The sequence below is a fragment of the Patella vulgata genome, chromosome 4, assembly GCF_932274485.2.
Source record: "Patella vulgata chromosome 4, xgPatVulg1.2, whole genome shotgun sequence".
Lineage (NCBI taxonomy): Eukaryota > Metazoa > Mollusca > Gastropoda > Patellidae > Patella > Patella vulgata.
In genome coordinates, this window is record NC_065882.2 from 65,695,761 (window position 1) to 65,707,853 (window position 12,093).

The 12,093-nt window shown below is 34.5% G+C and overlaps 1 protein-coding gene across 1 annotated transcript; it reads left to right on the top strand.

The window, feature by feature from the left end:
* Positions 1-2,059: 2,059 nt before the first annotated feature.
* Positions 2,060-7,210, top strand: LOC126818010 (galactocerebrosidase). The gene is made up of 9 exons (XM_056100270.1): positions 2,060-2,203; positions 2,407-2,475; positions 2,606-2,669; positions 3,097-3,185; positions 3,295-3,459; positions 3,815-3,853; positions 4,658-4,788; positions 5,086-5,185; positions 7,193-7,210. Exons 1-9 carry the CDS (start codon positions 2,060-2,062, stop codon positions 7,208-7,210), a joined length of 819 nt encoding a protein of 272 aa, XP_055956245.1.
* The last annotated feature ends 4,883 nt before the right edge of the window (positions 7,211-12,093 follow it).

Consider the following 12,093-nt stretch of genomic DNA (forward strand, 5'->3'; position numbering starts at 1 on the left):
CTGCGCTGTACAGTCCCGGGTCTGTAGTGACACAGACTTCACTCAAATTTGAAAACAATTAGGAATACAACCCAAAGAAACCATTGTGCAATGCCAGCATGAGTCATGATTTGCTATATGCTAAACGAAATACGAATGTAAGCATATGTAGGGTTTAGTAAAATTCAACTATACAAGTAACCACATCGTTGAAATGTATAAAAAAAGTAGTCTAAACCTAAATGCTCTAAAATCAATCAAGAAACGTTTCAGTATTCAATACATATAGGGCACATGTTCCATCCGTCAAAAAAACAAAAACAAAACTGAATACAAAGAAGCAAATAGAAAATGTAGACTGTCTCGAGGGACAGCCGTCTGCTGACCGAGTTGCGACGTTATTTTGGGAATGATGTCATATCTTAGAAGGTGATAAAAATCACAATAATAAGGGCGATAATCCAGATGAAATAACGTTAAAAGCTTAAAAACTATAAGAAGGGATGAAGGGACGGTTATGTCAACAGGGATAATGTCCAAAATGGAGCTACAGGGTTTGTCCCCCAAGGACAATTTTTTTTAACCAAATGAACACATATTTGCCAATTATTCCGACCGCCCTGTATATACCAAAAATGTAAAAAAAAAAATAATGACATTTTTTTTTTTATTATTATTATTTTCAAGAAAACGCATTTAAAAGAAAATGCATTTTGTTTATACGTGCATATGAGTTGACTTGATAATTGCCTTTCTTGACGTTCTAATCCTAGAAGATTTTTGTGAATGAGTAGAAGAATCTTTTTAATCCTTCTTAATTGTCTTTCTCCATAAGCTTGTTAATACCTTTCCGTCCCCCCTTTTGTATATGTAACTCGTACGTTCCAAGCCCATGAAGTTTGTGTGCCAGTCATACACCCCCCCTAAATTTCAGACAATCATGTTGATAAAATAAAGTGACCGAAATCTAATAAAACACGAATTTTACTTTTCCTTTAACGGAATACCACGAATTTGTACATTGACTATGGATTAAAACTTTTTCCTGGAGCCACTCTACTTTTTGCGATATTTTTCGGGCATCGATTAGGGGATCACGTGGCTAAGTGGGTAAGACGCTGGCTCGCTAGCCTGGAGGTCGGGTGTTCGATCCCTGCATTGGCCGAGAAAGTTCATCCAGATTTTCCGGCGTGGTTCCCCCTTGTCAGTGATGCAGGACGCATGGCCTGACAAGGACAGTTGTCCAGTCCTTCGGATTATACGGAAAACCGAGGTCCCGTGTATACATTGGAATGCACGTAAAAGAGCCCTTGGCAGCTGGAAATCGATTTAAGAGTAGGCGATAGTGCCGCTGCCCGGGCAAAATTTCCCACATAGCACACTGTATGGCGTATGCCCGTCTTCATTAGCCCAACATAGGAGCAGAACAGTAGGACGTTAAACCCCATTTCATTTCATTTCATTTCGGGCATCGATTATTATAATTTGTGAATGCAGCTGCAACAGTCCGATTGGATGCCGATGGTTGGATTTCGGGTCGGCATAGAGTTACAAAACGATTGGAAGCTTTCAAGTTGAATTAACTCACGGAATAGACTAAATTTTCAAAATTAGGCGATATCGAAGTTGCTGTATTCTCCGTGGACTGTAAACGATTGATTGTTTGATTTGAATTCGAGTCAGCCACCTATATTAGATGACTTGCTGTATTCAGGGGCTGGAATAGCAAAAAAATGCGTTTGCGGCAGTCATTTTTTTTTATTTTTTTATTTTTTTTTTGGGGGGGGGGGGGGGTCGCAATCTGTGACTATTGTAAACTTTTCAAAGAAGTAAATCAATAAAACGATCATTTGCAAAGTTGTATTACGTGCTAGAACCCTGCCAAAACTACGAGCGTTTCGCAGGGTTTGTCACCGAACAGTTTATTATTAACGGTGGAGAATTCGATACAATGACAATCCAATACAATTAGCATATGAAACTTGAAACGACCCGATATGAGCTGAACCCTGACCTATATTTACTTATTGGAGACAACATATATTGATTATCTTTACGTATAATATACAAGAATAGCAACATGGCGATGATTTTATACTTTGTACTTTTATCAAGTCTCCTTTATAACATAAATGGTAACGATGGTGCTAATACATACACCATTGATGATTCTGTTGGTTATGGAAGAACTTTTACTGGTATAGGAGCAATCAGCGGTGGAGGGGTAATATTGTCATTAACAATGTTAAATTAACCGCATACAAGCAATTATCTATATTTAAAAATGAATTTAATAAATTAGATACTGAGATATCGTCATCTATAGCTACCTTGAGATATGTACAGTTGTTGTACCTCTCATGACCAAATATGTTATAATATTAATGTTATTATATTATCGTCCGTATGCTATCGTTTTCTTTTAAGGCCACATCAAAACTACTTGTGAATTATCCAGAGCCGCAAAGATCTGAAATTTTAGATTACTTATTCAAGGTAAGATGCATTCTTTTTAAAATACAAAAAAATAAAATAAAAGCAAAGGAATATACTTAAATTATTCAAATCTTGCCGATACTTTCTTTATTTTTCATATCCCACCGTTTTTATCAAATAAATATTTCAGCCTAATTTTGGTGCTTCACTTGACATCTTCAAAGTCGAAATAGGTGGTGATGTTCAAAGTACAGGTAAAGAAATTTAAATTCGCGTCTCTTTTTCGAATTGCGGTCCCAGTTTCTGGATTTGGCCGAGGAGAATTTCCGATTCTAGTTTGTTTCTCCTTGTCAGTTTTGGTGATGCAGTTCAGAATACTGGATGTTGGTGGAAGAATATTTCCCAACCAGATTTCCCCTTGTCAAGGCTGAGGTCCGAGTGGGGGGGGGGGGGGGGCTGTTAAGGAACAGTCTTCCCTTTCGGTTGAGTACTGCAGTAATCAAGAAATTTCATACCGAAGCGTCTCTGCTTTGAGCGAACGGATTTGACAAAGTTTTGCACATAATTATATTTTTGAGTATACATCTGCAGGTTGGATATTGAGCCAAAGTAACACTGTTTATTCTTAGATTTTAAGTGTGATATATAAAATAGTTAAATGGCCTCTTCCTTTTATTATAGATGGAACAGAAGCTTCTCACATGCATTATGGTTGGGATGAAGATTATACACGAGGTTATGAATGGTGGATGTTACAAGAAGCTAAAAAGGTACTAATAATGTCTTGATTTCTTTCAGTTAGAAATATTACTAATACGGAACATATAAACCTGTATAGTTAAATGTTCTGATTTTTTTGATTTTCTTTTCATATAATAGCGAAATTCCGATATCAAGCTCTATGGGTTACCATGGGGGTTCCCTGGATGGCTGAGAGATGACAATGACCTTCCCTGGAAAAACATACCAACAACAGCTGATTATATAGTCAAGTGGATTAATGGTGCTAAAGTTCATTATAATCTTAATATTGATTATATCGGCGTAAGTTTACTATAAGTATACTGTACATTATATAGGCGTAAGGACTTTATAATATCATCACATACATTATATAGGCGTAAGTACATTCTAACAGTACAATAGAGGTGAGATCATTAAAATGCACATATTACATTATATGATTGCAAGTACATTATAACAGTGCATGCGTTATATTGTAGTGTAAGTACATTATAATTTTATTAGATATTAAAAATCGACGTACGAACAGAATGACCTTACTTTACATTATTTTCGTTTAAGTCTATAAAATATATTATGTTATATCATACTAGAGGGATTTATTTGAAACGGGTATCATTATGTATGACGATGTGTACCATTAAAATTGTTTCAGGTTTGGAACGAGAGTCCGTATAACATAACTTATATAAAGGTAAATGTTCTCTCTATTATTGAATTACTATATTTATTTCTATGATTATGTATATTATTATTGAATTACTATATTTATTTATATGATTATGTACATTTATCATTGCGTTTACCCCATCCATAGTATCGGGGTCCATTTCGAATTTGTGTAACGACATTCCTTTCGGTCCTTTCATCTCACTCGGTTATAATAAAATTAGCCACCATTAAAGTGATCTTACGCCATCAAGACTTTAAATATATATGTGAAATGATCCAAAGTCCCTAAAAGCATACGTTTATTGCAGCTATTTCTGGTATGAGTCATTAAACATACGTTATGCAAGAGCTAAAGCTGTCTATTGCAGGTCTTTCTTTAGGCCTGAAATGTTATCTAAATTATTAATTAGACATTAATTAACATATCCAGACCATAATCAACTATAGATGGCATCGCTAGCCTGCGATTTTTAGTGGATTAAGAGCCGATTTACTGCATAACATTCCTTCACGATTTAGCGATTAAATGGATAATCGAGCCTTGCTGTCAATCGCTTTGTTCTCGGTTCATAGTGGATCAATTTGAATGAAATTTTCAGCAAATTGCCTTTACATAATTTAGTTTTTAACTATTATTGTGAGAACTGCCAACTCGTTATCGAATCTCCCATAATGTATCTTTAAGCTATACCAAACGATAATTATCAGCCGTTCATTGCCGCAACTTGATGAAGCTCGTTGGAAGATAACCGAAGAAGGCGCTCGGAAATAACCAATATTCTCTCTTTTTTCTGTTGTGATATAATTCATTTTTACTTTTTTTCAGACATTACGTAAATCTTTAGATAAGGCTGGTTTCGGCAACACGTTAATTGTAGCTCCTGATGAGTTCCATTGGGTTATAGCTGATCAAATGGCTAATGACACAGAATTAGCCAATGCTATTTACGCTATTGGGTAAGTCGTGGACTGATTACAGGATGCAAGAAATATAGTGGGCTTTTTTTAGTTCAGATTTAGAATACAGAATCATTTGTTATAGTACTTTTGCATTAATAGTGCGAATTAAGAAATCAAACTTAACTGAGGTTATTAGTAGGTATTAGTAAAAGCTATCAACACCCACATCTGGAAATGGGATCATGTGCTCACACACTCATGTTTGTCACTGGCCAATACTAGATGTAAAAAACATATTTCCAAACCTGTATACATAGTTATCTTACATGAAGTCAGCAAACAAATTGATTTCAGGTCCCACTATCCAAAAACACAAAGTACTACTAATGCTAAGAATTCTGGAAAATCACTCTGGGCATCTGAAGATTTTGTTTGGGGAAGAAATTTAGCAGAGGTAAGTATAAATGTAATAATATGTATTCTGTATATAAGTAATTTCTCAAATAATTGGTTTAGATAATTACATATTAAATATCTTATTAAAGGGGCATTAGGTAAGATTTTGAAAAAGAACTGACAGTTATCGTTATAATAGTTAAAAAAATAGGTAGATAATGAAAATAGAATATGCTGAAAATGTCAGACAAATTGCTTTACTCTGAACCAAGAAATTAGCGATTAAGTTTCAGGCTAGCCTCGAACGACATTTCCATGATAATAAACAAGATCTCGATTACCCATTTATACGTTAATTCATCTATCATAAAACGTACAGTATTCAAATCCACTGAATATCGCAGGCTGATTATGGTTGTGATGAGTTAATTAATGTCTCATTAATAATTTAGATAACCTTTACGGCCTTACGAAAGACCTGCAATAGGCAGATTTAGCTAGCTCTTACATAATGCATGTCATAATGCATGTTTAATAACCGACTCCTACTTTTGGCATAGTTTGACTACAGCTAATTATGTATTTAAATCTCTGTAATTGAAATAAACAAACCATAAATCACGGGGTTTACAAAATGTCATCTCAAGAACCAAGTGCAGCAAATTTGACAAACTTACTTTGTGTCATCCAGATTTGATGGACAGTTTAGAGAAATGTTCATTAATATTTTAAATCTTTTTTAATATTATCAACATTTCAGACACTAAACCAAAACTATATTAACGGTTTAATGACTACGTAAGTTTTTTTTAACTTATTTACACACATGAAAGTCTGTTTTCCTACCCACTGTTAATTTGTTTTAATTCTATTTATTATCATTAACAAAAGACCTAATCTCAAATTAATGATAAGGTCTACCTAAAACTTTGTGTTTGTATTGCTCTTTTGTTTTCGAAACTTAGACACTCTTTAATAGTCAAAATTCCCCAATATAATATTTTTACCCCAAAAAAAGCTAAATATTTCGCCTTAAGATCGTGATTTTAAACAAAATATTTAAGAAAGACAATACCTGATATTAAAGACAGTTTATCTAGAAATAAATTGGTAATCAGAAAGGTGCTGCAGAATTTCATGTTTACATTACTGCTAATACTGGGGAACTTGAACAATCGTGGTTAGAATTTTAAAGTCCTTGAGATTTGCTAAGTAACGGGCCAGAATTCTTTTGATCAATGAGAACGGTCTCGTATGTTGATAATAGTTTTTTTTAGCAAAAAGGCGACTTTTGACATAACTCTGTTCATCTAGAAGCTATATACATTATTATCTAGATTAAAGTTTGGTTTGTTAAAACAAATAATAACTTACGAATTTACACAATATACATTTACTGCTAGCTTCCTTTTCCGGTTTAAAGCAGGGAGAGAAAGAGAAATGGGGTTTAACGTCCACTCGACACAAACTAGGTCATTTCGGGACTAACATATGGTTTAATTTTATTTACATATTTGCTTGCGCGTAGGGGTCTTTAGCAGTGGGAGGAAACCGGAGGACCCGGAGAAAACCCACGAGGTTGGACAGGCGACCCTACTCCTTGTCACGTACAACCGGGGATTCGAAACCACGCCAGTCGACTCAATGACAGACTTTATGATACAGCGCGCGCACGCTAACCATTCAACCATCCAACCCCCTTTAAAGCAGGGTTGTTTAATCAGGTTTAATGGAAGTGGTAGAATCTTGTCTTGTTATGAAAAGAATAAGCTTATAATATGGCTTGCGGGTAATTTTAAACTTTAATTTATTCTTTATTTTTACTAGAACTATATTCTGGAATATAATTACAAGTTATTACCCCGGTTTACATGACTACGGTGCCGGTTTAATGACTGCTGTAGAACCCTGGTCCGGATATTACCTAGTTAAGCTACCAATCTGGCTTGCAGGTAATAGTGCCATTTTTAACGTTTATCCTTGAGCGTCAAAGCAATGACAAGATCCACTCATTGTGCATGTATTAAATTTGAGATTGATTGTATGCGATCATGATATATTCTAGAATATTACAATACTTTAGAAATGCTATCTCCTGCTTTGCGTTTTTTGGATGCGTCGTTTCATTTTAAGGGACGCCTGTATTGCTACATGCAGCTCGATTTGATAGTACTGTTATCATGTATTACTTACAATTCCCCAATAGTATATGGCTTAAAAACACAGCACAAATGCTTGATAACGATAAGAGAATACTTGTCGAAACGTCGTGCTATACTTATAAACCAGTGATTGTATTTCCATATAAACTGTGTTGTGTTTTTAATGTGTTCAATCGCTAAATGCCACTCAAGGAGTATATGGCTTCTTGTTATGTGTGATCCGGTTCTCCTGTACATGCTATTACTTGGTCTGCTTCTTGCATGCTACAATAGGTCTTCGTTCGCTAAACAATAATATCGGTTATCAGTATAATGCTCGTCTGGATGACCTGGGGTGATTTTATTGCATAATACATTACAACTACGAAAAATATATCGTCTTTTTGTTTAGCTCACACGACTCAGTTCACTGAAATAGGTTGGAAATATTTTAAACATGGATATGGTGTTGGTAATTTTACTAATGGTGGAAGCTATGTTGTTTTAACAAGTCCAGATGAACAACAACTGACAATTATTATAGAAACATTGGTATGTATATATGTGATACTATCCCGTTCGCTGCTGCCTTCAAAAGAAAATTAATGTAAGCAATCTTGCGATTCTGATTTCTTTTTCCTTAAGGTTCAAAATGAACTTCACGTTGTGTACTTTTGATAATTAAAACTCTGGAAAACTGTATTGTTCTAAATCCTTGCTCATATAAAAGTAATTAAAGAAACTACAAGTCAGATGTTATATTTATGTTTTAAAAACACGTGAACACAATTTAAATTGTAAGCATCAATAATTCGCATTGTTAGGAGCACCCGCTTAGCTTGAAAAGAGTCATCCTTAGCTCTTCAAAATTATAGACCGAGTTCCACGAGCCTTGACCTCAGACCTAACTTCTGAAACGCTGCATGATTTATCTCCTGTTTACAAGCTTGAAGTGGTTCACGCCCAATTTGAAAAAGATCCCTCAGAACACGAATCCTCTATCGCGTTCACAAGCTAATTGTTGACAGACCGACAGAGAGGTAAATAATCTGAACCGGAACTTGATATTATTTTTATGTAGGAGAACATTAATAAATATTGTATAATGTACGTTTCAGACTAAACCCTCGCCGTCGGCCAATTTTCCAGACCAACTGGTAAAGTTTGAAATTAAAGGCAAATTTGTAAGTATTGATTCTAGTAATATTTAAATTCAAATTTTACAAATAATCAGTAAATAAACATCGGTTCAATCTTTTTGGTAACCCATTTAATCTATTTTAGGCTAAGAGTCTAAATTCATTAAATGTATGGCACACGGATACAAAGAATTCTCCAAAATATTTCCAAAAAATGGATCCGATAAAGGTAGGAACAAAATTTGCTTTCAGTATTTTGACGTCATCCCATTTGTTGTTCCCCCTTTCATGTTACTACACACGAAATCTTGTTAACACTCACTTTATAGGCTGCAGATAATTATCACACCTTTCTTAACATTATATTGTTTGGCTTTCCTATTGCAATAAAGAACACGATTCACTTAAAGCGTTTCTCCATAATAACTCCCAGGGTCAGCACCCACCAACCCCCTTTATAGTTAAAGATACCTTGTTTCCAATTATTATTATCCGATAGGAAGAATCCTATTGATTTCAATGCTTTTTGATAACTACCATATCATGCCCCTTTGCTACTAGGCCGTTGGTCTGTTCTTCATATTTCTTGTTAGTACATTAATTCAAATATTCTTTCCTACGGATAATGGTCACAGTTATGTCCCTTTGTTAGTAAATCTTGTGACCTCAATCATGTTCCGGACATGTTGAAAGATTTAGAAGTCGTTTAGGTTATAACAACTCGGACGACGTTTTGCTAGTAGGTGTATGCTTCATTGCTTGGCATCTTATGTTTGGCTGATAATGATCTAGATATTTCTATTTAAAGGTAGTGAATGGTTCTATCTCCTTGACAATAAATGCGAACGAAGTATGGACACTAACAACAGTTAATACTGGTCATAAAGGAGATTATCCAAATATTCCTGATTCTAAACCATTTCCCTTACCATATACTGAGGATTTTGAAGGTTAGAGTTTAAAGAGATTTTAGCCTTAGTAATCATTCAATAACAGGCATTAAACTAATTTTTAAAATATCGAATATATCTATTTTTAAATAACCAGTGTATGAAAGTAACTGGAAATAGTTCAAATGTATTATGTTCAGTCATATGAATACAAATAAGGCATAAGAGAAAAGGTCCTTTTAGTCATCGGGCCACCTATGGATATGATCGTAGTGCGGGTTGCGATAAGTCTCTAATATTTCAGTTCAGAATACTATAGCTACCCGATTATATATTATTACCTCCAATCATTGTTTGATAAATTAAATAAAGTTAATATTGATTATTTAATATACATAGGTTACCGTCTGGGGGAAGAAGCCTTTTACTTTGCTCAACAAATTGGATCATTTGAAGTTGGTGAAAGTGGAGGAAACAAGTTTATGAAACAAATGGTTATAGATGAACCTGTACATTGGTACTATTGTCATGTTGATAATTTTAATACATCTTTCAATGTCTTTGGAGATTATAAATGGTAATGCAGCCTCATCTTATATTGTTACCTTAGCATCTGGTTCCCTTTAAATCTATTTAACAAAAATGTTTGGAGTCTTCAATAAAGTCAGTTCCACCACAATACAGTTCCATTTCAAGGCTTTTATACTCGTAGCATGACTTATGAATGTTCTGTCATAGCGGTAGAATTTTTCGCGCATTAGCACATAATGAACCGTATATCCTACATCTTAAAACATGATTGCAATAGATGCAACCGGAATAAAAAATACATTTTGCTACTCACTCAAATCGACATTGCAGCATTCAGCAATCCACCACCGCATCCTTAAAAAAACTTACATTGTTATTTTTGCACAAATGTCCCATATTTTCAAATGTTTATATTGCTTTTATGCGGTGAGCATGGTGTGGATTTCATCCCGTAGCCCGCATATTTTACTACGCCACTTAATTAAGGAATTTTCTCGTCGTAATAGATCATTAAGTGTTAACTAAAACACTGATTACCAAAATTTAACAAATTAAAATTAATAGAATATGAGCATATCGATTTAAAAGGAGGTGGTAATAATAGATTGTACTTAAAAGATCTATTTCTCTTTAATTGTACAGGACAGATATATCTGCTACAATTTCCGTTCAACTTAATGGTCAAAACACCAGTGATGCTGTTTTTCTAGCAGTGAGATCATCCATGAGTGGTTGTAAAACTAGAGATCAGATTAAAGGATTGTTTATGTTTTTCTTCCCAAAAGAACAACGGTATCTATTAAGTACCGATTTATGTAAGTTTTCATATGTATAACGTTTAGAAGAGCATGCGTATAACTTTTGGAAGAGCATATCTATTAGAGCGTATTTATAAAGTTTAAAAGAGCATATTTAAAATGTTTAGCAGAGAGCGTACGTATAACGTTTAAAAGAGCATTTCTATAAAGTTTAGACGAGCATGTATAACATTTAGAAGAACATATATGTTATTTATAACGTTTACAAAGTATAGAAGAGTATATTTATAAGCTAAGAAAAGTATGTTTATGGCGATTAGAAGAGTATATGTAACATAACCGTAATATATATTACATATTCGTATGTATTTCTAATGGATTAAATATTTCACACATGTACAGGTAGGTCTGTTGCAGCTTTCAGCGATTCCGTGGTCGTTTAATAACAATTTAATCCTAGAACCTATCTTAATCTATCTTTTTCTTTATTTTTTAGATCGAACTAAAGTTCTGGCATCTGGTAAAGTTAATAAAGTTACAAACAGCTGGAATGTACTTCACTTACAAGTTCAGGTAATTATTGATTATATGTAGATCTATTGCTAGATAGTTTGGGTAATTACTGATTATATGTCGATCTATTGCTAGACAGTTGTTGCTGTTGTTATTATGTAGATGGTGATTATATGTAGTTATATTTTCAGATAGACTATAACGGATTTAACGGATTATTTTCAAATTTGGCATGAAGCATTGTGGCCATTAGCGGAAACACCAGAGATATACACTTTTGTCGAAGTATCAAATGTGGTCAACATCTAGGTTTTCCTTTCGGATAAGCTCCTGTCGATATATTTTAAGGAGACTTGTATATTTTAATGATTATGTTTTGTATATTTTAGGGAAGTCGTGTGACAGGTTCTCTTAATACGGAAGTATTATTTAATATAACAGCATCTAAAGGAATAACTAATGGTTGGATAGCTGTAGGAACTTATCCATATGGTATTGCCTGGTTTGATGATTTTCAAGTTACCGCATTATAAATAAAATAAAACAATCCTTATGTAAATAACGCTTAGACATTGAATAAAACATTTTTTAAAACCCCGTTTTTGCATGCTCTTAATCTAAAACCTGATCGGTTTGTAGATTTTATACACAGTCCCAGTTTTACGCAAAGTTACAATGTTCAAGTTTGTGAATGAAATCACTAAGTTGAGTGGGTATGGTGCTGGCTCGTTAGGATGTCCCGGGTTCGATCCGGGTGTTGGTCGAAACGGTTCATCTGGATTCTAAAATCTGGATTGCCAATGTCAGTGGTGCAGGACGCGGGACGTGGCAAGGAAAATGCGTCTAGTCGAGGAATCGATGGCGTGCACGTTGACAAAAACCTTGGCAGTGACAATTAGGAGGGAACACTGACCGCATGGTTTATGGGGGTTGGATGGCTGAATGGTTAGCGTGTGCGCGCTGTATCATAAAGTCTGTCATTGAGTCAACTGGT

Coding starts and splice junctions, on each gene's coding strand:
- LOC126818010 (XM_056100270.1), top strand. CDS start 2,060: ATGGCGATGATTTTATACTTTGTACTTTTATCAAGTCTCCTTTATAAC. Junction 2,670..3,096: donor TGGTGATGTTCAAAGTACAG/GTAAAGAAATTT, acceptor CTTTTATTATAG/ATGGAACAGAAGCTTCTCAC. Junction 3,854..4,657: donor ATAACATAACTTATATAAAG/GTAAATGTTCTC, acceptor ACTTTTTTTCAG/ACATTACGTAAATCTTTAGA.